Raw genomic sequence first — 27,538 nt, forward strand, 5'->3', positions numbered from 1 at the left:
GTATTTATCCATTAAAAAGATTTTAACCCATTTATAGTATTTTTTAAATATTTATTTGATTATACAATAAAATGGTTTTTTAAAGCATATTAATAGCTATTTTTTTTATTATAGCTCACTGATTTAGAAGGGTAAATTATAGAAAATGACCTAGTAAAAGCAATAAAGGTATTAAACCGGTTGTATGTGAAAAGCGAGTTAATTTATAATTATCTATACAACTTAATTTATTGTTTTTTAAATCATATGATAAAAATGAAAAAAATCGTGAATTAAAAATCTTACTAAATAAAAAATAGAAACCTAATGTATAAAAAACAAGATTTAGATCTGTTAATTAAGCATTACAGAAATGTATTAATTAACATCTGAATTTCCATATATATTGATTTTTAGTATTGTGCAGTCAAATCTTCATTTATGTACAAAAAAACTTAAATAAAGTTTTCTAACTTTATGATTAAGTTCAATAAAAGTTTAAAGGTATTTTTTCTAAGAAGCCAGGTAGTTATTTTAGAACTTGTGGCTATAATTTTACCTAAAAGTTGATGGTTTATGGATATTAAGAAAAATAAATTTTTATTAATACTGTTTATTATCTGTCTACATTTTTAAAAATATCTTCTAGTTTATTATAAATATTCGTTAGTTCTTCAATTTTAAATGTACCTAATTTAAAAGATATTTCATTTAATCTTTGTTTTATTTTAGCTTTTAGTTCACTTTTTTTCTTTCACTAAAAGAATGCTCATGTAAAATCGTGTCATTAGAAAGATTAAACTTCGGACTAAACAACAATGAACTGCTAGAAATCATATCAGAATTACTAGGGGAAAAATCATTAATAATAGACATATTAGAAGGTTCTTTGTGAATAGATCGCGGAGTTGGATTTTTAAAATCTTTAATGCGTGATGCATATCTCAGTGTATTAAGCGTATGCTCTATGTTATCATAAGTGGGACTTATTGTGGCTATTATACACGTTTTAGATTCTCCTATAAAAGAATTTTTTAAAATTTGTGTAAGTTTACTTTGTCTAAATGGCAAATGTTTTTTGTCTTGTTCTATACCTCTTATACATTCCTTAAGAGCTAATAAACTTTTATTTATTTCAGCACCTTCATTTTTAGTTTCATTAGAACTAGATTTTCTATCTGTTCCACGTTCACTTCCTGCTAAATCTACAAAAATGAGCGAATTTAAACCATTCAAAGCATTCGATTTTCGTCTGTCAAAAGTAACGATTAAAACTGCATGAGATCGCGAAGATTTTGAATTTGCACCAGTTATGCCTGTACGTCTAAAGTTTAATCCTCTATTAATAATTTTACAGATGTCGTCAAAAGATTTAAATTCCAAAGATGTACTATTTGTTAGATGAACTGTACCACCGACTTCTCTTAAAATAATTTTTTCTCTTTTATTAATTAAATCGTAAATATTTCCCATATAAATTTCACAAAATGTTATCACGCCGATCGGTTTATGATGCGAAATTTCAGATAAGGCCTGATATATTATTCCTGATTTTTCTTCCATCATAGTGTAAGTTTTACCTGTCCCTGTCTGACCATAAGCTATTATTGATCCACATCCACCTTCTATTACATGTTTAACAATGGGATTTAGTGCTCGTGCATAGACTTGATCGTTGGTATTAAACTTCTCAAAAACCTTGTCAAATGTAAAAAAATGTTTCTCAGTGTAAGACTGTAAATCGACTTTTAATTTCGGTTCGTTAACAATAATATTATTATCATCTACATCAACAGCATCATCCTCTTCATCGTCTATAGGTCTTTTACGAACACACACAATAATCTTATCATCACTAAAAATATTAGTTATATTATTTTCCTTAATAAGTTTAAGTAATTTTATTCTATCTGCTAGGTCGTCTACGCCTAGATCTTTTAGATCTGAGGAAGTATAATTAATTAAACTTACGAATGAATGTATTCCTAATTTATTTAAGGTAGGTAAAATGTGGTGAAGGTTATTGTTTTCTAATATTTGTTCAAACTGAGACATAAAAAGGGATAAAAATTTAAAAGTTTGTTAAGTAAGAAATATTTTACCACAAATTTATAATTGCAACGCTTCTTACTTTTAATATCATTTGTTTATTATTTTGCTTAAGTAAATTTATTATTTCTTATTTTTTTAACCGTAAAATGGTACAGAAATATTTAAAGCCGCATAAAAAATTTATATCACGAACTTTAATAAAAAATATACTTAATTTACAAAATAAAGAATTCGATGAATTGGTTACACTGTTGGGTGTAGTCCCTTATGTCCCAAAGGAGAAACAGAAAGTTGATCGTATTCAAGATTATTTTTACAGAATGACTGATTTTGAAAAAATAAAAAACTCGGAAATTTTAAAAATATTTAAATCGAATAAAAGAAAATTGGCAAAAAAAGAAAAATATGAAAAACGAGGTTTATTGATTCGTGCAAATAAAATACACGAAGAAGAATACAATTATATAGATCTTATAAAAGATCGATATAGTTCATTTGGCAAAGCAGTCGATGAATTAAGTTCATCTTTGTCGGGATTATGTTTATCAACTAAACTTTCTATGGATTCAGAAATAAATAACATTTTAAATGATTTCAAAGAATTTGTAGTTTGTAATAGATTATTAACTAAAAGTTTTATGTCTAGTAAGGGAATTTACTATGAAATTACTATTCAAAATTTAAAGGTTGTATGGTTAAATCCTTATAATGGGCTAAATCTTGAAGAAATTATTGAAATAAAAAAAGATGAGCCTGTACCATTTAAATGGAGTGAACCCAACTTTCTTGATTTTGCATCTGAAGAAGAAGAAGAATCTGAAGGAGAAGAAGAATTTGTTAAATCTGACAAATTAGATGTATCTTTTCTTTCCTATGCCATTCCTTTACAAAAATATCATTTAAAGTTAGTTTTACATAAATTAAAGAACATGGATATTAAAAGAAATAATAATATTTTTGAAGGATTGAAATTTTCTATATTTTGCTCTAATCTTGAAGAAGATTTATCTTTTGTAATTCGATCGTGTTCTGGTTTAGTTGTTAATGATTCATCTTATGATATTTGTTTGGGTGAAAATTTTGAAGACATTTTAGAAAACAAAATATATTGTCATCCACAATTTATTTTTGATTCTTTAAACGAAGGTACTAAACTTGATATTAACTTGTATCTTGTAGGTAAAAGGATTCCAAGTCATGTATCACCATTTAAAGTTAATAATTACATTAATCCAGATTTATTACTTTCTTTATCTAAAAATAAAAGAAATAAACTGCAAGATATAATTGATGGATTTGAGGATGTACACTACAAAGAAAAAAAATAAATTATTTATCTACAAATTATAAATAAATTATTTACATGCCCTGCATGATTGAAGAAGAAGAAAAAATTGTATTTTATTTGGAAGAATTAGATACTAATTTTTCTAAAATTAATAGGACCTTGAAGGAAATCGAAGAGAGAATAGAAAAGATCTATTTGTTAAATTCTAAGGTTGTATCCGATTATAACCCTATCATCAAAATTTTTAAAGATCATAATAGTTGTATCGCTGAAGATGTTGATAGTTCGCTTATTATGAATGGCAATTTACCGAAAGATCCTTTTATTGATTCGAAAATTGGCACTTTTGAAAAAGATTCGTCATCGACTCTTAATGATCCAAAAATATATAGTGATTCTTATATTGACGAGTCTTCATCTACTGAAATAAATGAATTTGATATTGAAAAAATACCTGAAATTTTTAAAAAAGAGGAAGATTTTTTTAAGGTCTATAATTTCATATTGAGTTGTAAAAGAGTTAAGTTTGAGGACATTGTGGATACTTTTAACAGTGCAGATTACAATAAAATTTGTGTTTATTTAGAAGTACTAAGAAATAAGAAATTTATTAAGAAAAAGGGGTCCGTATTTTATATAGATTGACTTAATAAGATTTTTATTCCATTTTACTTTTTAAATCGATTTTTAATCTTTAAAATGTGCATCAAAATTTAATTAATATAATTGTACATATATTTATATTGTTATAAAGTCAGAGTTAATATTAGAAGTTTAATGTTAATATATATTGTCAAAGGATAATGTAAGTTAAGTATATTTACTTTAAAATATTAAACACTTAATTTTTAAGTTTTTTAAATGCTACTTATTTAAAAATAATTTAATGACTATATAAAGGCTAATATATATAAATACTTGATACGTTGCTATTTTTTAATTGGAAATATATTTTTGTAGTCATAAATTCACAAAGCTAAAAAAATTAGATTTTTTATATCTCAAATACCATGCTGCTTGTTAAAAATAGTTTAATTAAATAATTGATGTACAACAAATTAAAAAAACTTTTTTGTTTTTATGCTATATTTTTTATATAAGTTAAATTTCAAAGAAGTAAATTGTGTAAAATTAATAATGTGTTGCGAAAAAAGCAAAAAAGAAATTTATATATAATTTTGTATTTGTTTATTTAGTCAAGCTTTAGCACAATTATATTTATATTGGCTATTACATTGTAAAATAATAAATTTTATAATTCTTTTGCTTTTAAAACTTTTTATAAAAAATCTATTTCATCTTAGTGTCAAGTATTTTTAATGTACTGAATAAGCTTTGGAGAATTTAAGCACAGAAAATGCAGATAATTTTTTTATATGTGGCTTATAGATATACAGATGTTATATAAATTGCAAAAAAATTATTCTTTAAAAATAAATTTTTTATTTTTGTTGTTCAAACAATGTGTAAGTTTCATTTTAACAAGCTATGTTAGCCATTTAAAGGTAAAATTAGAAAATGTACCAATAAAATACTTCGTAATTACTATGTTTTGGTACTAAAAAACCACAAATTTGTTGAATTAAATATAAAAAACTCAATTATTAATTTTTTTAAGAATTTAAGCTAAAATATTTAACTTATATTATTTATTAATTAATAATTTTGCCAACTTTAATTGGCAAAACATTTATTTGTATTCAAACTTGTTATGCTTTGTAGTGGCATTTAAAAAAGCAGAAATTAATAGCTAAATTGTTACTTTATAATATAAAAGTATGCCGTAATGATTCTATAAATTATATTTTATACCACGAATACTATACAAAACTTACATAAAATGTATGTCACTATTTATAAAATTTTTCTATACATATTTATCTTCTTTTGTTTTTGTGATCCTTAAATGAAAAGTAAAGATTTAAATCCAAATAATATTTATGATTTTTTTCTACAAAAGATAATTTTAAATCTAGCAAATACCCATTTATCTAAACATGTCTCGTTTTTATCTAACTATAACATAAAAATTGGTGTTTATGATTTTTGTGGAAAACTAAAGACTTATAGCAAATATTTTATAGATTTTGCAGAGTGTTGGGTTGTTGAAAATGATTGGGAAAACGATATAACTATAAATATCTACAAATATGACTTAGTATACTTTTTTGATGATATTGAACTTGTAGACAGAAATTTGTTTTATAATAAAGTTGTATCTAGAAGTAACTATTTGTTCGTGCTTTTTACAAAAAATAGATTTAGTAGGATAGAAGTTTATATAGATGAAAAATAAAACGCTGTGGGTTTTTTGATTGAGTATAAAAAACAGGAAAATGAGTTAGAAGGTCATATTAAACAAATTGTATTTTGTTTATATTAAATTATTCTTTCTATTTGATTGTTATTGCAACTAATATTTATCTGTTATTATTACAAGAAAATAAATTTATATTTATACCTTTACATGCTACTTGTTACCAAAAGGTTGACCAGGACGGGATGGTGATTTCGAAAAAAGAGAAAAACTATTTTTATTAGGCATATATTATTTATCTGAAATTTCTTAAATAGTTTTTTTTTGATCTAAAACAAAAGATTGCAGGTCATTTTCAAACGTTTCGGTTCGAGAGTTTGAGTCTTATGATTGTCGGAGTAGAGACTACCGGTAATACTGCTGTTCAATGTTAATGATTACTTAGAACTCTTTTTAATGTGTCATAATATTTAATTTTTGCATGTACTCTAATTTTTTAATTATCTATAATTTATGCAATTATTATATTGGTATTGATAAATAGAGTATTATTTTAGTATTATATTTTTATAATATTAATTTAAGATTAGATTTTAATCCTTTACCACAACAATTTATTTGCACCTAAAGATTACAACCTAATAACTTTAAAAATTATAATCTGGTTTTATAAGACCCCTCATATGTTCTTTAAAAGTAGTAACTTTTCCATAATAGACCACACAATTATTCCATTTGACATTCTTAAAGAATGTGATAAAAAGATACAAGCATTATCTGCTACATCAGAAGGAGAATTGTTTTTTACACAAGAAAATAATATCTTTAAGTATAAAGCCACAAAAAAGAATAAAAGTCAAGATGAGATAGTGAAACTTAAATCTGTTAATAATCTAATTATTAGTGGAGATGTCTGTGGTTGTATTAAAATATTTAGTAAAACAATTTTAATAAGAAGTTATCACGAGCATACGCATAAAATTAATTGTATTGATTTATATAACGGTAAAATATTAATATCTGCCTCAGATGATGCAACAATTAAATTTTATGATATTATTGAAAATAAATCATTTAAAACTTTAGATTGGTTTGGTGATCGTGTAAAATGCTTTAAAATATTTGAGAATATTTTGTACATTGGTGTATGTAACGGATTTATCTACGGAATTGATTTAGAAACGTATAATAAAATATACGAGTTTGATACTAAAACACCAGTTCATAATATAGAGATACATAATGGAATCATCTACTACTCTACAGTTAATAAAGTCTTTAAAATAATCACTGAATCTCAGTACATTGGTAGTCATACAAAACAGATAACCGATATGAAAATTTTGAATAATAAAATTTGTACAATTTCTTTAGATGGATTTTATAAGATATGGTCATTAAAAGGGCAGTTGATAACAAAGATTAATTTTAGCAGTCCAATTCTATCATTTGGCAGTTACGATCAAATTTTTTATTTTGGTCTTGAAGTAGGAACCCTTTGTCAATTAGGTGGTACTAAGCCAACTAAGAAAACGGAACTGATTAAAAATAAATATATGAGAGATTTTGAAGAACAAATACAATATAAATTATTCGAGCAAAATTGCCTAAAAAATTCACAATTAGAAAAACTTATAAAAAAATACGAACACAAAGGTGCATTAAAGTTAGCACTAGATCAACAAAATTTTAAAGACACTTTCAGTGTCTTATATTTCCTTTATAACAATCGTAAATTAAAAAACGCATTGTTATTTATAGAAAAAGATTATTTGTTGAAATTACTAGATTTCATTATTGAGAATCTGCAAATTAGAGACTTGTTTGAAATACTGCAAGAAGTTATTTATATTGTTTTATCTGTATATTTAGAAGATTTCACAGATGATGATGATCTTTACGATAAATTAACGTTTTTAAGTGAAGTTGTTGATGAAGAGTGCTGTTTTCAAGAGAAACTTATAGAAGCGTATAGTTATATAGAGTGTTTTAAATAAAATTTTGGCATAATTTATGCATTTTTTTTTATTTAAATATTTTTGGTTAATCAAGTTTGTTTATTTTAAACAAAATCAAATTATAAAGAAATTTATACCTAGACTATCATGTTTTAATTTGGTAAGTTATGAAACACGAATATCTATAATTTAATAATAAAAATAATTTTTTAATATTTTCAACAAATTTATTTTACAAAATATACAAATCTTAATTTTTTTCTATAAAAATATTTTCCCATAAATTTGCATAATGTACGAAGATGTAAAGTTACACATTCTCAAATCTTTTAAATATGCGAACTATGACAACATGGCTTTTTTATCATCTTTCTTATATTCAAATGCAAGTAATCAATACAAATTATTACTTCCCATATCATTGTATTACACAGGAGAATATAACAGGTCTTTATTTTTACTTTCTTCTTTAAATACAGTAACTTCTGTTTATTATAAATATTTATGTTACAATAAGCTTAAAGATTATAAAAAGGCATTAATATGTTTAACAAAAATTATTACAGATGATGTTGATGAAGATGACCTTGACTTGGATATTTTTCTAGTTAATAAAGAAGATAAAGAATATTTTTACAACGACATGGCATTATTACTTACTCAATTATATGATAGAGATGAAGCTATAAGATATTTTAAAATGAGCTATAATATTTATCCGATATTTACAACTATTGAAAATTTAATTTATGAAAATATTTTAACAACATTTGATCATCAAGATATTTTAATTAGAAATAAAGAAAATATTAAAAAGACAAATTTAGTCAGTACATCAAGTCTTCATGAGCTTATCTCTGATTTAAATAAAAATGAACAAAATATTGAAAAATATAAAAACTTTATTCCTGGCATAGGATCATATGTTGTTGCATTTTATGCAAAAAGTCTTTTTGAGTTAGGACTCATTGATGAAAGTCGAAGGTTGTTTTATATTTTGCGTTCTAAAGATCCGAAATTTATGTATAATATGGATTATTTTAGTACAATTTTATGGTATTCACAGGATGTTACAGAATTAGGTATATTGTGTAAAAACATGATAATAGATTCACCTAGCAGTTCTGTGACATGGAAAGCTTTGGGTAATTATTATAATCACATTAATGATTATAAAAGAAGCTTTTTGTGTTTAAAAAGAAGTTCTTATATTTTAAATGAACCTTATACATTAAATTTATTAGGATTTGAAAGTGTATACAAAAATGAATACACCGAAGCTTTAGATTATTTTAAAAAAAGTAATTTGATGTTAAAAAACAACTATAAATCTATGTATGGATGTGCACTTGTTTATGATAAAATGGATAATAAATCTACAGCCGATTTTTATTTTAGAAAATGTATGTATAACAATCAACTTAAAGCCATGGGAATGAAGTTCTACATTAAACATGGAGAACTTGATATTGCACTTCAGATTTACAAAGATGCCATGAAGTTTGATTCATCAGATATCAATATACTTGTACAACAAACATTAATTAAAAGGGGGACTTTTACAAATGTCGAAGAATTTTTAATTTTAGAATTTGTGGAAATTCTAACAAAATTAAATTTGTTTGAATTTGCAAAAAATATACTGAATATTATCGAATACCGTGGTGAAACATATTATAAAAAAAAAGAAATGGTATATGAAAAAAGACATGAATTTATATAATAAATTTGTTTTAATATTTAATTTAAAATATTTTTTAATTTAGTAATTTGTTGTTTTTCACTAAAAATTTATTTTAATATTTATTTAAGTGTAAATAACCATTTCTCGTTCTTTTTCTTGGAATCCACATTTAATGTAAAAATTTGTATTTTTAGGATCACAAACAAGTGCTATTTTATAGCAATTATTATTTTTACCATATTCGATTAAATGTTCTACAATTTTTTTTCCTATTCCTAGTCCTCTTTTTTCCTCTAGAACAACAATATCTTCAATGTGACCCTTTATGGCACAACCTCTTATAAATTTATATTCTAAAAAGATTGTTCCACTGCCCAAAATTTTTCCTGTAATATCTTCTACAGCTACTACAACATAGTAATCTTTCTTCTCTTTTATTAAATTAAATCTATTAATAAATTTCTCTTTACTGATCTCTGAAGGCTTTGTTAATTCATTGATACAGTCTATAAATCCTCTATCATGATCTTCTATTTCTAACTGTCTAAGTGTAAACATGTCTGCAATAAGGATAAAGCTAAATAACATTTAAATCCTAAAAGGAGTAAAATAAAAAATTAAAATATAAATATCAATGACAAAAAAAATATCAGACCTTAAGTAATAAACTTTAATAGTAGTTTTAATTTCTACTTCTGTAACCAAATATTCTTTTTAGATGCATAAAACTTAATTTTGGTATAGTCACCATAAATAAAGTCACAACATAAATACATAACAGATATGGATTCCAATTAACAAACTTATTGATTATTATGAAAAGGATAGCAGGATACAAAGCAAGAAATCTTACTTGAATGGTATCTTCAGACTGTTCAACTATTTGCTCCCAAAAGGTGTAATTATAGAAATCTTGAGAAAAAGGGTCTCCTACTTTCCAATGAAAAAAGTAAAATGTAATTATGTTATACGCAATAATACATAATTGCCAACTTATATTATCAGAAAAAAATTGATAAATGGTAAGTTTAAGGATAGCTGTTAAAACAACGTGAATGAACCAGCTTTCTTTTTGAAATATCCAGGAAATATTTTCAGAAATGTCTACCCTCATAATTTCTCTTTGAGTCAATTAAAAATTTATAAAACAAAAATGTCATTTAAAACAAAAACATATTAGTAAACAAGTGAGAATGTTTTAAAGACAATTTTATATAAAGAAATTTTTGCAATTAAAAAATCTTATTGCTTAATATTTTAAATTATAAATTAAGGTAATAAATATAAGTATTGACTAGTTTTTTTAAAATAGTGTTTTCTTGATAAATTATGTAATAATTTTTTTTAACATCACATGCATGTAGTTTTAAAAAAAAAATGATGTATGGTAATCTCTAGATAGAAAATTTCTATGCAGGAAAGTAAATTTTTCAATTTGTTTGTGATCATGTAAATACATGCCATTGAACAACTAAGAAAAGCCTAGCTCAAATAATATATCTATAGTTTAAAAAAAAAATTATTTAGATTTGAGAAGCATGCAAGTATTTGAGACAGTAAAGATTTAATATAGTAGCATTTTTGCATCTCTTAGGTACAAAAGCCGATTAAGCTTTTTGAAAGAGTATTATAGGTTTGTGGTATATAGCCAATGAATTTATTTTGATAGAATCTCAACTCCTGCATTGTATTTTAAAACTTCTAAACATGCTGGAATAAAAATTTAACTTTTACAAAAAAATAAACAAAGCGCTTGAGCAGCTTGTACATTATTTGTACTTAAAAAGTTTTATAAAGCCTAAAAAAAATTTATAATTTTTTTATACTTTTAACCCTTTTATTTTTGGACAAATGCTTTTTTCGAAATCGCAACATGCATCTATAAGTGTGAAAATAATAAGAATTAAAAGCACAATAATATTATGTCAATATTTCAAAAATCAACATTTCAATATTTATGTACAAGAATATAAAAATTGATCTAAATTTTGTTTAACGATCGATGAAAGTATAATTTTGTGCTTTATTATTTCTTTTTCATTTTTTAATTTTAGTTTAGCAAAAATAGACAGTTGATCATTCGTCATCACATAGTATATTGACTCGTTGTTATCTCTAGCATATGTCTCTCTAACTTTTATTAATTTTAATAAATATTTATCATCATCTAGTAAATATTTTGATACAAAAAATTCTTTAAATGTTTTAAAATATAACTCTGTATCTTTTTCAAGGTACAAAAAATCTTCATCATTTTCTATATAAGAACAAGGATTATCAATTAATTCTGTTTTTATATTTTTATAAAAATTTATAATTTTTGTACTTAAAAAATTTTTTAAATAAATATGTAAATTTTCTATGCGCCAATCAATGTAAGTATTTACAGTAATATTAAAATCTTTAAAAAGAATACAATTATCATCACAATAATAGTCTGCAATACTATAACAGGTGATATTTTTAAAATCGACTTTTAATTTTGTAAAATTTTTTATATTTGTAAATACTTTCTTAAAATTACATGTAAATAATCCCTTATCAATGATTGCTTGTCGTAATTTAATGCAATCTATAATATAAACATTTCCTTTATTAGTGAGTATAACAACGAAACATACATAAGAATTATATGTTCTATAAGAATGATCATAGACATCTATTAAATAAGAATCTAAAGTCGATAACATCTCTGTAAAAGTTTCTAAGTTATTAACTATAAAAACGTCATTTGTAACTTCACAATAAAATTTGTTAATTTGATGATTGCATTCTATTTTTTTTTGAGCTATTTTTAATATCTTATAAGATTGACAATATTTTCCAATTATAGCCTTTATTTCATTTTCATAAATTAATGCTAAAATATTTTTTTTGTCAATTTTAATATTTAACGATTCAATACAATTTGTAATAGAAACTTCATCAAATGCAAAATATGGCTTAAGCTTACGAATATTGTCAAGTACTTCTTTATAATAACATTTATCAGGTTTTGAAGCATTAGATACATTTATTGTTTTATTTAATTGTGTAATAAATTGCTTTGCGAGATTAGCAAGATTTTTCATAGGGGTATTTTTAACTATTAATAAAAATATTTCATCGTTTAACAGTTAATAAACTACACACTAATATATTAGATCAAACTTTGTTTATTCAAAAATGATACATTATCTTTACTACTATTTATATTATCCCTTTACCGGTTTTAATGTTCTAACTTTTTTTAAATTGCACAAAATTGAAAAATCTTTGTAAACCAAGGCTAGTAAAAATATTAAAAAATTATCGAAAAACGTTCAAAAACAAATAATTATTTCAAAGTTTAAAATAATTTGTGTATCATTTCTTTTTCATAATTAATAAAGCGATGTAAGTATATGATTTTTAAAAATATTAAAAGTAACGCTCTGTAAAATTTTGCGTGCATAGACACATCTATTGACAAAAAAGCTTTAAAAACAGTTAATAATAGCACCAAACTTTTTCTTTATCCCACAGCAAAAATAATTTCTAAGATTTCAAATCATCTTGTTTATCATTATTTTAAAGATAATTTAATAAGACATATAGTGTAAAATAGCAATAAACATTATTCATAAGCTTTTTTATTAAAATTTTATCATCAAAAAGGCAGGCTTTGTAAAGAAAGTATAAATAACATTTTGAAACTGCAAAAAATATTAGTTGTAAAATGCATTCTCGGCGATATTAAATTTGATCTAAATAGTAATATAATGTTTGCCTAAGAGTATATTTACTTATTTGATTGCTTTTTAAAAAATATTTGTTTATTATCAATATCTTTAAAATATTTGATAATTACATTTTCGTCACGATCACACAATTTACACATTCATAAAAATAATATTTGTTTTAGTAATCATAAACTTAAAAGACAAGAGTAATCCTTTAAATAATAACTAAAAAGATTTTATCTAAAAAAGAGACACAAATTTAAGCCTATTCACACTAAATAAAAAATTAAGAGGGGATACCTCTAAACAATAAAATACATACAAATTTTGTAAAAAAATGAAAACAAAACGAAAATGAGCTTTAATCTTAAAGACCAATAATAAATTAAAACCCGTTATTTATCTTTGAAATCAATCATACTTTTTCTTATTGTAAAATTAATTAATCAAAAATTAACTTTTAGCCAAAAATTAAAATATATATCAGCCATCCAACAGAGAAAAACAACAAAGTTGCAAATAAAATCTTGTAACTAGGCCTGTCATTTTCTTCGTCTTCAAGAATAGTCCCTCCAAAACTTCTATAGTTTCTAGCCAAACCAGGATAAATAACCCTTCTATTTTTAGTAAACTTTTCCATTCTTTCAGTATCTTGAAGTTTACATTTAGTCACATCAAAAAGACTTAAATGATTTCTACAAACTGGACATTCATGTTTATTAGATAAATACCATTCTTCAATACAATTCCAACAAAAAACATGCCCGCAAGACGTGCTAACAGGATTAATGTATGAACCAAGGCAAATTAAACAAGCAGAATCCGTTTTATTAGCATCTACTTCTTCGTTATGAAATAGCAGATTTATAGTCTTTTTTCGTATTTTTTTCTTTTCATCCGATTCACCTAAAGTCATTTTAATTTTTTTATAGGGGTGAAATTGTTATTAAATAATATTTATTTTTTTAACGTTCTCTGTTTCTCTGGATTTTTAATAATCTTTTCATTAGTCATTAAACCCTTTTTCTTTCTTATTTCTTCAATACAGTCTGAAAAATCCAAACCATAAAAATACCCGAATTCTGCAGATAAAATATATGCAGTGCCTTTGGTGCACACTCTGACATCTTCTACAAAATTATCATAGACAAAATATGGTACTAAAACAATTAAAACATAAAAACCAGTGGCTTCATCATATTCTTCATTTTGCAATATTGAAGATATTTTTTGAATGCTAGTGTAAACTCCGCCTAAACATTCTTCTTGTATACTAATATTTAATTTATAGAAAAAAGGTGCTATACTTGGCTCCGCGTTATTGTAAGCCAATTTAACATTTTGTTTGATCTGAGAATACAACTTTTCTTCATATAAATCTAATTTTTTTTCGTAAAATTTTATTTTAAACGTTGTATCTCTAATGTATTCAGAAATTACAGGACCACTAATGACATAAACTTCAAGTATACTGTAAATTAAATTTCTAAATTTATCAGTTAGTACCATGAATCTATTATTAAACTCGTCTAAATACCCATTATATTCCGAATCATCATTTTTGTAGATTTGTACTATAATTTTGTATTCTTCACTTTCAAATTCATACGTAGATTCGTTTTTAGGAAATTCGCAAAACAAATTTTCATCTACCCCTTGCCGCACCTTAAAATTGCACTTTTTTAAATCCTCGATAAGTTTTTCTACCTGAACCTTACCGGAAGATAATACATCTATTTGATTATACTTATTAATTTTTATTTTTAAGCACTGTTCAGTATTTACTAAAGCTCTTAAAACAGTCTTAATTTCTTCTATATTGTCTCTTTGTTCTGGTATAAGTCTTGATCTGTAAAAAGGATAAATTTTCTCGTGATAAGAGTAGTTAAATGGTTTTATTGAAAAAATTGGCATATTTTTTCTAAAATTACCTTTTAAACAAACTAAAGTAGAACCAGATACAGAATCCACTTCTAAAAAATCATTAATGCCAAATTTATATATCGATTTTATTTCATATTTCTCTTCATTATTGTACAAAATATCTCCTGTTTTTATTTTCCCTTTAAACAGTCTTGTAACAAACATTAAATTTTTTTTATCAAAAGATAAATTGTTTCGTAAAAGTCCTAAAGATACGAAACAAAATGCGGATTTATCATGAACTTTATCTAAAAGCAATAATGGTACCGTTGAATTGTATAAATATTTTTTATATGTTTCAGGTTTATAAATATGCTCTATACACTCAAAAATCGAATTCGCTAACGGCATAACAGTGCTTAAGATATTCTTTCTCGTTCTCTTTAAAATATTAAATCGTGAACAAATTTTATCGGTACTATTTTTTTTAATTTGATTTTCAATATAAAAAATAAAATTCACAACATTGTCTAAGGTTGTATTGTCTCGCTTAAGCAAAAGATTAGCATTATTATAATTAATTCCATAACAATATGTAGCGCTTGATAGAATAATATTATTATTAGTCCATGTAAATATCAAGCTACCTACCATACTATTTGTATGCATAATAATTTTTTCAATCTTGTCAAGTGCTTCATCTGCCGTTTCAACTTTATCAACTTTATTAATAACTAGAATCGCACAATCTTTACGAATATAATTGATTAACGAATAAGTTCTTGGAGTAATACCTTCCATGATATCAATTATAATTAAAAAACAGTCAGATATAATTGAACTATTCTCAACTAAAAATTCAAAATCAACATGTCCAGGGGTATCTACAATAATATGCTCTGTATTTTTGTAACATAAGCCAATAGCGCTAAGTTTTAAAGTAATTCCACGATTTTGTTCATCCTCTCTAGTATCCATATATCTAATTTCTCCAGCAATTGATTTAGATATTTTGCCCTGATAGGCTACCAGACTGTCAATTAATGTTGTTTTTCCATGATCTATGTGTGCAACAACACTAGTTATTATTGATTTAATGTTTGACATGGGTACTTTGTGAAAAATTTCAAAAGTTAAAATATTTTATTAACAGTAACAATCTTAATATGAAACAAAAAAGTCTCTTACTGTTTACAAACAAAAGCAAAACCAATAAAATGAAATATTAAAACGTATTAATTCTAATACAAAACATAAAAATTAAATTAAAAGCAACAAATTATAAAAGATAATACAAACATTTTATTTGTTAAAATATCAGTATATGTTATATGTAATAGATTATTTTTATTGGTCTTTGTTTTATTAATCATTTTCTACCTTATGATTTTATATATTCGTTGTTATAACTAAGCAAGTTTTCATGTCTAAGTGTTATTTTTTTTACTAAAATAAATTATTGGTCATGTAAATAACTCATAGACTTTTATCTTTTAAACTATAAGGTGTTCAAAAATAGTTCACTACATACATACAAATTTTGTGAACAATTGAACTAAAATTTTATTTTTTTCTCAAAAATAATTATTAAAATAAAAAACTAGTTGCTAGCTTGTACATTAAATATTAAAAAATAATCAATTTGCAAAATTTATTATCAAAAAACAGTTAAACTTGAGATAGTTATAACTTATAAGTGCATTGTTTTATTATATAAGTATTGCAGATGAATAAAAGAGACTGAATGTTATGCTGCAAAGTATTAATTTATATGTTACTATCATTAAATTAATTTATCTTTATTGTCACACAAAACTTGTTATTAAAATTTTAAAATACTCGAAATTCAAATTATTAAGAAATTTGAAAAGTTTGTATATTAATATTAGAATGTCATTATAAAGTTTATGTTGTTTTTATTATCATCGACAATTTAGAAAAAAAGTTTTATAAATAAAAGATTTTAGCATAAATTTACATGTAAATCTTAAAGAATGGAGATAAAATCAAACAAAAAAATAAATTGCTTTTTTTATTCTCCCCTGAAATGCCATCTGAAAAAAATGATAATCCTTTTGATGACAGTAATAATACGATTTTATATACAAAAATGGAAGATAATAATCCATTAGCAGAAATTATGGGTAGAATGAATGGACTTTCATTGTCTGCATTTAGTCCTAAGAAAGACGAAAGCTTACATAATGATTCAAATGCGGATCTTTCCAATCTATCAGAAATGTCAATAAATGAAGAAGCTTCAAAAACAGAAAATAATAAAAATGGAGATTTGGTTTATCTACAATACTTCGCAGAAACAGTACAAAATTTAAAAAAATCTTTCAGGAAACTCGTCAGAAATAAATTTGTACACAAAGAACTTGTAACTCAAATATTCGAAAAATTACAAAATGATGATTTAGAAGGAGCTACAAGTTTATTAAGAAAAATTTTAGATAAAAAGACTTTAAAAGAGATTAACATTCATCAAATTAATCATTTCCTGCAAGTTATCTTTCCTATGGTATTGAAAGAAATAAATGAGAATTTAGAAAAGCTAAGTTTGTTAAAAAAAGATATATTTGATTTTAATAAAAGTATATTAACTTTTTGTATAGAAAATAAAAATCAAGTGAAATCTATACAAGATGATACAAAGAGTAAAATAAAGAAGTTTAAAAATGACATTTCAGATATTTTTGGTTTGACAGAAGAACATTCTATAGATCAATTTTTTAATGAGCTATTAGACAAAATAAGGCGTATTTATAATGAAAATAAGAATATAAAACAGGAAAATAAACATTTGAAAGAAAGTTCAGATATTAAAGATTTAAAAAAAGAGATAGAAGATAAAAAAAATGATATAAAACAATTACAATCACAAAATATTTCATTTTCTGAAGTAATTACAAAATTAGATACTACAAACATTAAATTAAAAAAAGAATGCATAATTTTGTCAAATGAATATAAAAAGTTGGTAGATTCACTTAAGTCAAAAAATACAATTATTGAAAAACAAAAGAGAATTTTAGAAGTTTTACAAAAACAAGTGGGCGGCAAAGAAAATATTGTTATTGATGACTTAAAAAGAAAAATTGAAAGGTTAAAACATAAAATTGAAAACGAGAAAAGTCAAGAAAAAATAAATAAGTTACAAATGGAATTAACAAAATATGATCAAAGAATTAAGGATCTTGAAGCTATTTACAAAACATAAATATTATAAAAATTTATTAAGCCTTAAAATTACTTTTAGTTCTTGCCCTTCATAAGAAAATACGTCAATCTGAGCATCACTATCGATAGGGCTAACAATCTGGCCTTCTGTACTAAAATTAATAGGATAAAATTTTTTGGTAATTTGCTTAATCTTTTCACTATCTACTTCCACATTAACTGTGTCATTCATTTTAAGCCCGCAGGATTTTCGTAATTTTTGAATAAAACTGTTAAATTCTCGTGCCAATTTTTTCTCTAATACGTTATCATCAATTGTATTATCTACTAAAATAACAAATTTATTTGAAGCAAAACATAATCCTGTTGGAAAAGTAGCCTTTTTTTCAATCAAAATATTTTCTCTTTTAACATTATATTTTTCTTCTGATAAATCTAAAAATGCAAGATCTCGTATTTCACTTTGTGTAAGTTTATTAATAATCTTAATTTTATCATTCATTGTTTTTAAATCTTTTTTCAAATATTCAAAACAAGGTTTAGCTTTATATTCAATTTTTAGTTCAGGAACCTCTGATTCTTTTACAAAAATTAAATTAAATACGTGACACTCTCGTATGATTGTGTTGGAAAATTTAGCAGCGTCTTTCATAAATAATTCATCGCTAATTATCTTTACTTCCTTAAGAGGTGTCTTAAGGCTTATTGTATGTTTATCTCTTAGATATCTAATAGCATCAATGATATCTTTAGCATTTTCAAAACTGTTATCCCCACTATCTTGTGCTTCAGGATACATTTGAAAATGAACAGAATTTATAGAACTACTCTTCTCATTTTGTTGTGAACTAAGTAGACACTGGAAAGAATATTCACTAAAAAATGGTGCAAAAGGAGACATAATTACACTAAATTTTTTTAAAATATTAAATAAAATTTTTGTATTGCCTGACCGTATTTCTTCTCGATGAATCCTTAAATACCAATTTGACAAATTATCAAGAAATTTGTAGGCCAATCCACATACTTTAGATAATTGATAATTATTCATATAATTTGATACAGAAGATAAAAATTCATTAAATGTATAATTAATCCAGTTATCTAATTCTAATTTCTCACAATCATTACGTTTTTGCAAAGAGGTTGTATAAAATTTTAAAACATTCATCCACGGGATGATAAGTAATTTACTGACATCTTTAACACCATCTTCTTTAAATAAAAGATTGTCTGCTTCTACTACAGGTGAAGAGATCAAATACATCCTTAAACTATCAGCACCGAATGTTTTCATGACAATATTTGGATCTGGATAATTTTTATCTTTTTTCGACATTTTTTTACCGTTTTCAGCAAGAACAATGCCATTAACAATAACATTTTTAAAAGCCGGTTTGTCAAATAATAGAGTAGAAATGACATGAAGAGTATAAAACCAACCTCTTGTTTGATCAATTCCTTCACCAATAAAATCAGCAGGAAAATTTTCTAATATCTTATTTTCATAAACTAATGTATTATCAGAATCATGAAAATGATGACGAATTTCTTCACAATTCAAATTATCAACCTTTCTAAATGGCCAACTATGCTGTGCATAAGGCATACATCCCGACTCAAACCAGCAATCAAATACCTCAGGAATTCTTCGTAGTGTTTTTCCATTTTTAGTCAAAATAATATCATCGATAAATTCCATATGCAAATCTGTAATTTTTTTCCCACTCAATTTTTCTAATTCTTCCGCCGATTCAACACATAAAATTTCACTATAATCGTCACTTATCCATAGTGGAATTGGTGTACCCCAAAACCTACTTCGAGAAAATGCCCAATCTTTAGCATTGGATAACCATTTACCAAATTTTTTATGTTTTATATCTTTAGGCACCCAATTTATAATTTCATTGTTTTTAATTAACTTATCAACACTATCAGAAACTTTAATAAACCAACTTGATACTAGTCTATAAATTAAAGGTTTTTCAGATCGCCAACAAAAAGGATAATTATGACTAATCTGCTTTACACAAAAAATCTTTTCTTTAAGATGTTTTATAATTAATTTATCTGCATCTTTTACATAAATTCCTTTGTAATCAAAAACCTCGGCTGTAAATTTGCCATTTTCATCTACAGGACAAGGAACTAAATCGTTTTGCTTAATCAAATTGTTTTCAACAAAACAATTATAATCATCCTCACCAAAAGCAGGGGCAGCATGCACTATACCTGTACCATCAGTAGAAGATACAAAAGATCCCCCAATAATTTTAAAAAATCCACACCTTCTGTATTCTTCAAAATAATTAAATGGCTGTTCATATTCCAATCCAATAAGTAATTCTCCTTTAAATAATTCATGTAATATAACTTCCTTTTTATTAAAATCTTGTATTCTGTTTGGTAACATGCAATAAAATTTATGATCAATTTCAAATATTTGATAATCAAAATCTTTGTTAACAACTAAACCACAATTCGAGGGTAGAGTCCAAGGAGTTGTAGTCCACGCCAAAATGGAAACCTTCTTATCGAATAATTTTGATTTAAGTGGAAATTCTACAACCGCCGATAAATCATTTACCATCTTGTAGTTAGATTTTGCTTCAGAACTACTTAAAGTAGTCATACATCCAGTAGAAAATGGCATAACTCTATACCCTCTGTAAACATATCCTTTTTTATACAATTGAGAAAAAACATACCAGACACTAGTCATAAAACTTAGATCCATTGTTTTGTAACTATTATCAAAATCAACCCATCTACCCATTTTTTCTACAGTATCCTTCCACTCACTAGAATGTTTCATAACAATTGACTTACATTCTGCATTATATTTGTCTATGCCCATTTCTAAAATTTCTTGTTTAACAGAAATTCCTAAATTTTTATCGATCTCAAATTCGACAGGTAACCCGTGACAGTCCCATCCAAATCTTCTATCAACCCTTTTGTTATGTTGATATTGGTACCTGGTAATAACATCCTTCACAGTTCCAGCAAGAATGTGACCAAAGTGTGGTAGCCCAGTTGCAAATGGTGGACCATCATAAAATGTATATTTCTTCTTGTTTTTACTCAATTCGTTGCTTTTTTTAAAACATTTTGTATCCTTCCAAAATTTAAGAATTTTAGTCTCAATATCATTTATGCTAAGATTTGAATCAAATTTCATTTTATGGGTAGAAAAAATAAAAATAAATTCTTTTTTCTTGCTTAATAAGCTATTTTGTTTGTAAATAGCTACGGTTTTACTTGTCTATAAACTAATTTGTTTGTTAATAGTAAGGTTTTAATGTAAAATAGTTTTTCTCATTTTACTTTAAATTAAATTCATGCAAAAATGATTTTTTTAAATAAATAAAATGAACAAATATAAACAAATAAATGAACTTAATAATATAAGTTTTATTGAAACAAAATATCTGCAATTTTATAGTTTATCTTTTTACAAAAAGTTGATAACTTTGTGGTATGCATGCACGTCAGTATCAGGCTATCTAATGTGAGGAAGTTAATACCAATAATAAAAGTAACCACTCCCTTAACACTGGTTAGGTTTAACAATGAAACATCGTATTTCATTGTAAAATATAAATTGGAAGTTTCTATCAGGGAATGCGAGACGAAGAGATTAATAAATTGTTTACGTCTGACAAACTTATTTCTTAAGAATTGTATTTATTTTAAATTTCTTAAATTTTAAGACAGAATTTTAAAATGTAAAAAACATAGCTTGATGAAAATTACTCAAAAATTTGATAGGTTCAATTTAAAATAAATTTTGTAATATAAAAATACTTTAAATATTTTATTAAAATGCATGGATGTTATTTTTTATTGAAAAATTACTAAAGTAATGTTATTAGTAAAACTTTTTAAAAACATAAATTTTAGTTTACAAACTAAATTTCATTGTTAATTAAATTCATAAGTTTTAAGATAAACGAAAATAATTATTTTTTAATTAATAATCATTCATTTTGTTTAGTTCTTCATAGATTTATTAATAATTAAGTTATGTTTTATCAACGCTTTAATAAACATTTTAATGGCATGTTATTTAAAAATAAAATGTTTAAAGGTCATAAAATAAACCAAAATATTAAGCAAAAGCCAAATTATTTAAAATTTTATTCAATATCACTTAAATCGAACATATCATTTTTTCTTTTAAATCTAATCTCAGATTTATAAGTTAATTCTTCTAATTTGTTTATAATATTTAAATATTCGCAGTAAGATATTCTCTTATGTTCAGTATTGTAATATTCTAGAATCATATCTTGTAATTTTAAAAATTTATCTTTGTTTAAATGCTTTAAATTTCCGAAGGAAGAATAACTTCGGTCGTCTAATATTTGTCGAAGAATTTCGTCGTTTTTATTTTCATTAGACATGGGTTAGCGTAAATGCATAAAAAATATAAATAGAAAAATTTCTACACAAACTATTTATTGAATTTGGCTTCTATTAAGTCAACCATTTTTGAAATCATTTCATTTTTTATAAGTTCTTCATAAAAAGTTTTTAATCCAGCAGGCACAAAATCACATTTATTACAAATCCAAACAAGAGCTATTATTTTTTGAATAAAAACCTTTTCATTAATAAATGTTCTAAGAATGTTTGTAGCATATACAGACACAAGATTTTTTTCATTTAAGTTATCAATAATATATAAAATAAAATTCGAATTATTTATATATTCTTTGATATTTATAGTATTACTCTGTAACATTCTTCTCACTCTAAAATATAAATTTTGATTTTCAATATAAGAAATATTATCTCTATATCTATTGAAAATATTTTTTAAATGTATAAATTTGTGTTTACAAATAAAACTTAAATAAATTCCATACATTTTTATAAAATTCTTGTTATCTTTTATGCTTAGAAATATTTTTGTACATGGATACAAAAAACTATCATTAATATTAATTACTTTAACAATCTCCTCAGCTATGTAAAAATCAAAAAAGCGTTTTACAATTTTATGCTGAACTATTTCTATATATCCTGTTGTAAAAAATGGGACATTTGATGGTTTTAGTAAATTTATTAGATCGTAGATCAATTTAAGATTTTCGGGAGTTTCTTCAATAACATCAAGTAATTTAGTAAGAAATCGTGTGTAAAACTTTGTAAATAAATAGTTTCTTCTACTATATGCGTCTATAAAAACTTCTAATGTGTCTTTTATATACAAATTAAGATGATTTTTTATTAAATTAGGAATCACATCAATTTTTTGATAACAATACAACGTTGGAATCTTATGATATCTTACAAAGTGTTCCCATGAAGATTTAAATGCTGCTTTAATATTTAAGTTACTTGGTAAAGTTCTAACCTTTTTAAAATCCTGAAAAATAATATATTTTTCTGATTTTACAAATTCATCAAAATCTGAAGCATTTAAGTTGTCAAAAAACATCATAAAATTACTTATTTTTTGAAAAAAATCATAAATCTTACTATTGTCACTGTAATTGGAAAGAGCTTCTAAAAGAGCTATAAAATCATACACAGTGCAAATTTGAATATCTCCTGTAATTAAATTAGTCACAAGTTCTAAAATCGGATCTAAATTCTCTTCAATCCTAATATTCCTTGCCAATGCCTGATCATATTCTATTAAATTAATCAAATTAAATTCAATAAATTTGCTTACAAAGTGAAAACTAAACCTTCTAGGATCAGTTGAATAAATAAGCCAACTTAGTACCTCCTTTTGTGTTCTATACGATATTTTAAAAATATCTTTAAGACAATGATATAAAAAATCTGAATTGGTTTGTGTCGTCCTTTTAATTAAATGTCCAATAATATATTTACATAGTTTTGTACATTCAATGTCTTTATCATCTGATTTTAAAATATAATCTATTATCTTTCGATACCCATGTTCAGGATTATTGCTTAACAGAATGTGCCATTCTTCAGATATTACGTCGAAATTTTTAATATTTTTTCTTCTGTTTATTTGTAAGAAATGTGCTTTTAGTTCTTGATACTCACTAGCCTCAATCGGTTTAATAAATATTTTTTCGATGTGTGTAGTATTCTCTAAAATTTTTAAATTTATAAATGAACTATTACCTATGCTTACCTCCGTATTTTTAAAATATTCACCAATACAATCTGCTATTCTTGAAATACCAGCTCTCTGAATCAAATTGCAACAAATTTCATGATTATTTTCCACAATAATGTGAATTTTATCGGGCGATATTTCTATGCCTACTAGCTTTAAAAAATAAGTGATATTACCAGACATACATGCACGCATAGGTTCTTGAGATGAAATAAAACATAAAGATTTGGTCAAATTTATCATAAAATTTCTAAAAAATGTATATTCACACCCCTTTTCAACTCTAACTGTTTTAAATAACGACATTCCAGTTTTAAGAGCAATTTCACAAGCCTTTTCAATAATTGTTTCCGTTATTTCACGAATGCTAAAATCAAGTGCTAGAGAAACAACATGTTTAAATAATTTTTCTTCTTCATTAATATTACTACTAATAGAAGTATCATTTACAATATCAAACAATCCAAATCCATCTTGAAGTTTATATTCTAGTAAATATTCACGTGTTTTAAATTTAAAAGTTCTGATGGGCCTTGAGACAATTTTGAGATTGAAAAAGTTGAACAAATCTTCAATTTCGCATCGAATGATTTTTAGTGTACAACGCTGTAAATCACCCAATAAATTAAGAATTGACATTAACCACGGATTTTTTGGAATAAAAATTTTACCTTGTTTTCCTTGCTTAAGAAAGCTGCATATAAATGATACACCAAACAACATTCTTCTGCTTTCAATCGAATTGATAAGAAATTTTTTAAAATCAAACCTATCCAAAAAAATCATCCTGTTTTGTGCCAATGTCATTTGTCCAAGAATATAGCCCAATTTTTTTACAAAGTCAATTTCATTTTCTACGGTAAATCCCAGTAAACTCTCTAAAATTTGAAGACAAGAATGAATAAATTCAGTTAAAATTGATTTATCAACAGTTTTGTAAATTTTATATATCAAAGGTGTATCCTCTTCATATAAATTTGTAATAAGCAATACTACAAATTCATCCTTTCTTAAACCCTTATAATTTTTATCTGCAGCTATTTTTAATTCATCCAATTTTTTTTCCAATTCGTTATTAAATTTATAATTTGTGCACAACAGCAAAAGATCGCCAAATTTTAAAAATGAATAAAAATCTTGATCTACTAAAATTAAATCTTTTTTTACTAAATTGCTTCTAACAATTTCTATATCCTCTACATCACTAAGAAATTTAGGAATTTTCTTAATAAAAACCTCCAAACATTTAAAAGCGAAATGGAATTCACGATCTGTTTCTGGAAAACTTAAAGATTCTTTAATATAACTCAAAGCTATTTTTAAGAAAGGTCGTGGAATAACATCGCTTTTAATAAGTTCTCCATAAAATTCTGCTAAAAGATCTGAATTTGGTAATTTATAAAGAGCTGAATAATTTTCAATAAGTGTTCCAAAAATTTTAAATGTCAATTCTTTTGATGTTAAATCTCCTTTTTGCATATTTTGAATATTTTTAATACCATCCGATATTGAAAGCTGAGAATTTATAATTGAACTAATAAAAGCAGAAGCTTGCTCATCTACATTACTTTCTACACCTTTATTAAATTTAATTGCTTGTGGAATAAGCCTTTTTAATTGACTAAATAGAGTTAATGTTTCAAAACAAAGCTGTTTTTGATTTTGCTCAATTAATTTAGTTATATTGATTATCATATCAATTGTCAACGGAAATAATTTATCTGTCATAATATTCTGTGACTTATTATCAGAATCACAATTAACTTTAACATCTAAAACATTATGAATCTTTAAATCTACATACGATATTAAAAGTTTAACAAATGTATCTTTTCTTGCAGTTATGTTATTAGTTAACCATATTCCCAAATTTAAATGATCTCTAAGAGAGCTTAATATAATGATATCAAAACATATATTAGGAGGGTCTAAATCTTCACTGACCATTGGCAACATTTTTTGTTCCAATATAACATCAAGTGTTTTTGAAAGAGATATTCCATTTGAAATATATTTCGGTAATTTTTTCAATATTACTTTTGGAATATTCCTAAATAATATGTAAAATATAAAGTTGCTTGATGATCCTCTAAAAAAAGTAACAACTAAATCATCAAAGAACTTCTCAAATGTAGGATAAACGTAAGATAATCCAGCTAAACACCATTCAGGAGCCTTTTTTGCAATCTGCTCTATAAGAATATTAGAATCTAGATTTTTAATACATTCAAATAATTCTACACAATTAAAATTACTTTCATAATTTAGTGTACTCTTAAATCTAGAATTTCTTATTTCCTCTAACTTTACTATTTTAGAAAAGAAAACGTTTGAATATAATTGTGTTTTTTTCTCATCACTTTCAATAAGTAACCTAATAAAATATATTTGTGATCTCACATTTTTCCATCTTTTAAAAAATATTTCATAAGGTACAGTTATTATTCCAGATATACAAACCCAACAATCAATAATTACATATAAGCTTTCTAAAGACCATATGTTAAAATCCTCTTCAAGAAAATAGGAATATACATCCCTCCAATTAACTTCTTCAAGATTGGTTTTCATAACTTCCATAATGACTCTAATATTCCAGTTTCTTTCGGGAAAATCTGCCATAAAAAGTATCATTTTAGCAATTTCTTGTTGACCAATTTTTCTCTTCATTTTAATTTTGGTTATAATAAGTGACATAAACTCCCTGCTTATTAATTCGGGTTCTCTTTTTTCTAAAATTTCCTTCAATTCCAAATCTGTTAAACTTTCTTCAATTTCTTGAATTTCTTGTTTTTTCAAATCTTTGTCCATGCCTCACAAGAAAAAAATATTTTTAAAACTTAATTTTAAATGTAAAATATCAAAATTTGTTTGTGTAACTAAATAAAAAATAGAAAATATACACAAAATTTAAACGAAAAAGATGATTAAGATACTAAATTATAAACCAAGGTAAATATGAATTTTATAGGTTTTGATTAAAAAAGCAGAATTTCTTTTAAAAAACAACACTTTATATTGTAGAGTTTTGATAAAAGTTGTAAAATCTAAATCAGTAAGAAAAGGTAACAAAAATCAAAATCATTTCTATAAAGTTTATTAAATGTAAAATATTTTAAAAATTACAAATAAGATAACTAAGTTTAAAAAGGATAATTAAAAAATATCATTCATTGCTTGAAAACAATAATAATATTTTTTGAAATGTCCATGTCACTTTTTGAAATATTTACCTCCACCACTATTGTAATAAAAATTCGTTAAAAGAATTCTTAAATATCTGTAGGCCTTTGTTGTATTTTCTTAAAAACCTTGACTGAACATAAGCATAAATTCAGAATGCTTTATTTATCTGCGCAATAACGTACATTTGACCACATAAATCTTCAAAAAAATATGAATGGAAATTCAGATGTAAATTTAATTATTCTTATTAACATCTGATTATCAAATTTAAACCTTGT

General features: G+C 24.4%; 15 protein-coding genes across 15 annotated transcripts; 6 read left to right on the plus strand and 9 right to left on the minus strand.

Annotated features, from left to right (window-relative positions):
- Positions 1-714: 714 nt before the first annotated feature.
- AAJ76_540002034 (kinesin-related protein) lies at positions 715-2,034 on the minus strand (the record flags this gene model as incomplete). Its single annotated transcript, XM_024475965.1, has 1 exon — positions 715-2,034. The coding sequence occupies one exon, from the start codon at positions 2,032-2,034 to the stop codon at positions 715-717; it is 1,320 nt and encodes a 439-aa protein (XP_024330372.1).
- A 143-nt stretch (positions 2,035-2,177) lies between these two features.
- On the plus strand, positions 2,178-3,359 carry AAJ76_540002178 (60s ribosomal subunit biogenesis protein; the record flags this gene model as incomplete). Its single annotated transcript, XM_024475967.1, has 1 exon — positions 2,178-3,359. One exon carries the CDS (start codon positions 2,178-2,180, stop codon positions 3,357-3,359), a length of 1,182 nt encoding a protein of 393 aa, XP_024330373.1.
- A 44-nt stretch (positions 3,360-3,403) lies between these two features.
- Positions 3,404-3,964, plus strand: AAJ76_540003404 (exocyst complex subunit sec6; the record flags this gene model as incomplete). The annotated part of the gene is made up of 1 exon (XM_024475970.1): positions 3,404-3,964. The coding sequence occupies one exon, from the start codon at positions 3,404-3,406 to the stop codon at positions 3,962-3,964; it is 561 nt and encodes a 186-aa protein (XP_024330374.1).
- A 1,261-nt stretch (positions 3,965-5,225) lies between these two features.
- AAJ76_540005226 (hypothetical protein) lies at positions 5,226-5,615 on the plus strand (the record flags this gene model as incomplete). The annotated part of the gene is made up of 1 exon (XM_024475971.1): positions 5,226-5,615. The coding sequence occupies one exon, from the start codon at positions 5,226-5,228 to the stop codon at positions 5,613-5,615; it is 390 nt and encodes a 129-aa protein (XP_024330375.1).
- A 644-nt stretch (positions 5,616-6,259) lies between these two features.
- On the plus strand, positions 6,260-7,573 carry AAJ76_540006260 (u3 small nucleolar rna-associated protein 15; the record flags this gene model as incomplete). The annotated part of the gene is made up of 1 exon (XM_024475972.1): positions 6,260-7,573. The coding sequence occupies one exon, from the start codon at positions 6,260-6,262 to the stop codon at positions 7,571-7,573; it is 1,314 nt and encodes a 437-aa protein (XP_024330376.1).
- Positions 7,574-7,826: 253 nt separating this feature from the next.
- AAJ76_540007827 (nuclear scaffolding protein) lies at positions 7,827-9,257 on the plus strand (the record flags this gene model as incomplete). The annotated part of the gene is made up of 1 exon (XM_024475973.1): positions 7,827-9,257. The coding sequence occupies one exon, from the start codon at positions 7,827-7,829 to the stop codon at positions 9,255-9,257; it is 1,431 nt and encodes a 476-aa protein (XP_024330377.1).
- Positions 9,258-9,341: 84 nt separating this feature from the next.
- On the minus strand, positions 9,342-9,776 carry AAJ76_540009776 (glucosamine phosphate n-acetyltransferase; the record flags this gene model as incomplete). The annotated part of the gene is made up of 1 exon (XM_024475974.1): positions 9,342-9,776. One exon carries the CDS (start codon positions 9,774-9,776, stop codon positions 9,342-9,344), a length of 435 nt encoding a protein of 144 aa, XP_024330378.1.
- Positions 9,777-9,900: 124 nt separating this feature from the next.
- On the minus strand, positions 9,901-10,332 carry AAJ76_5400010332 (ormdl family protein; the record flags this gene model as incomplete). The annotated part of the gene is made up of 1 exon (XM_024475960.1): positions 9,901-10,332. The coding sequence occupies one exon, from the start codon at positions 10,330-10,332 to the stop codon at positions 9,901-9,903; it is 432 nt and encodes a 143-aa protein (XP_024330379.1).
- An 841-nt stretch (positions 10,333-11,173) lies between these two features.
- On the minus strand, positions 11,174-12,289 carry AAJ76_5400012289 (e3 ubiquitin ligase; the record flags this gene model as incomplete). Its single annotated transcript, XM_024475961.1, has 1 exon — positions 11,174-12,289. The coding sequence occupies one exon, from the start codon at positions 12,287-12,289 to the stop codon at positions 11,174-11,176; it is 1,116 nt and encodes a 371-aa protein (XP_024330380.1).
- Positions 12,290-13,379: 1,090 nt separating this feature from the next.
- Positions 13,380-13,835, minus strand: AAJ76_5400013835 (ring u-box domain-containing protein; the record flags this gene model as incomplete). The annotated part of the gene is made up of 1 exon (XM_024475962.1): positions 13,380-13,835. The coding sequence occupies one exon, from the start codon at positions 13,833-13,835 to the stop codon at positions 13,380-13,382; it is 456 nt and encodes a 151-aa protein (XP_024330381.1).
- A 41-nt stretch (positions 13,836-13,876) lies between these two features.
- AAJ76_5400015889 (translation elongation factor 2) lies at positions 13,877-15,889 on the minus strand (the record flags this gene model as incomplete). Its single annotated transcript, XM_024475963.1, has 1 exon — positions 13,877-15,889. One exon carries the CDS (start codon positions 15,887-15,889, stop codon positions 13,877-13,879), a length of 2,013 nt encoding a protein of 670 aa, XP_024330382.1.
- A 940-nt stretch (positions 15,890-16,829) lies between these two features.
- On the plus strand, positions 16,830-18,005 carry AAJ76_5400016830 (hypothetical protein; the record flags this gene model as incomplete). The annotated part of the gene is made up of 1 exon (XM_024475964.1): positions 16,830-18,005. One exon carries the CDS (start codon positions 16,830-16,832, stop codon positions 18,003-18,005), a length of 1,176 nt encoding a protein of 391 aa, XP_024330383.1.
- A 3-nt stretch (positions 18,006-18,008) lies between these two features.
- On the minus strand, positions 18,009-21,149 carry AAJ76_5400021149 (isoleucyl-trna synthetase; the record flags this gene model as incomplete). The annotated part of the gene is made up of 1 exon (XM_024475966.1): positions 18,009-21,149. The coding sequence occupies one exon, from the start codon at positions 21,147-21,149 to the stop codon at positions 18,009-18,011; it is 3,141 nt and encodes a 1,046-aa protein (XP_024330384.1).
- A 958-nt stretch (positions 21,150-22,107) lies between these two features.
- Positions 22,108-22,374, minus strand: AAJ76_5400022374 (cell apoptosis-related protein; the record flags this gene model as incomplete). Its single annotated transcript, XM_024475968.1, has 1 exon — positions 22,108-22,374. The coding sequence occupies one exon, from the start codon at positions 22,372-22,374 to the stop codon at positions 22,108-22,110; it is 267 nt and encodes an 88-aa protein (XP_024330385.1).
- A 50-nt stretch (positions 22,375-22,424) lies between these two features.
- Positions 22,425-26,885, minus strand: AAJ76_5400026885 (not1-like general negative regulator of transcription subunit 1; the record flags this gene model as incomplete). Its single annotated transcript, XM_024475969.1, has 1 exon — positions 22,425-26,885. One exon carries the CDS (start codon positions 26,883-26,885, stop codon positions 22,425-22,427), a length of 4,461 nt encoding a protein of 1,486 aa, XP_024330386.1.
- Between the last annotated feature and the right edge of the window lie 653 nt (positions 26,886-27,538).

This window comes from Vairimorpha ceranae (genome assembly GCF_000988165.1).
Source record: "Vairimorpha ceranae strain PA08 1199 chromosome Unknown NODE_54, whole genome shotgun sequence".
Lineage (NCBI taxonomy): Eukaryota > Fungi > Microsporidia > Nosematidae > Vairimorpha > Vairimorpha ceranae.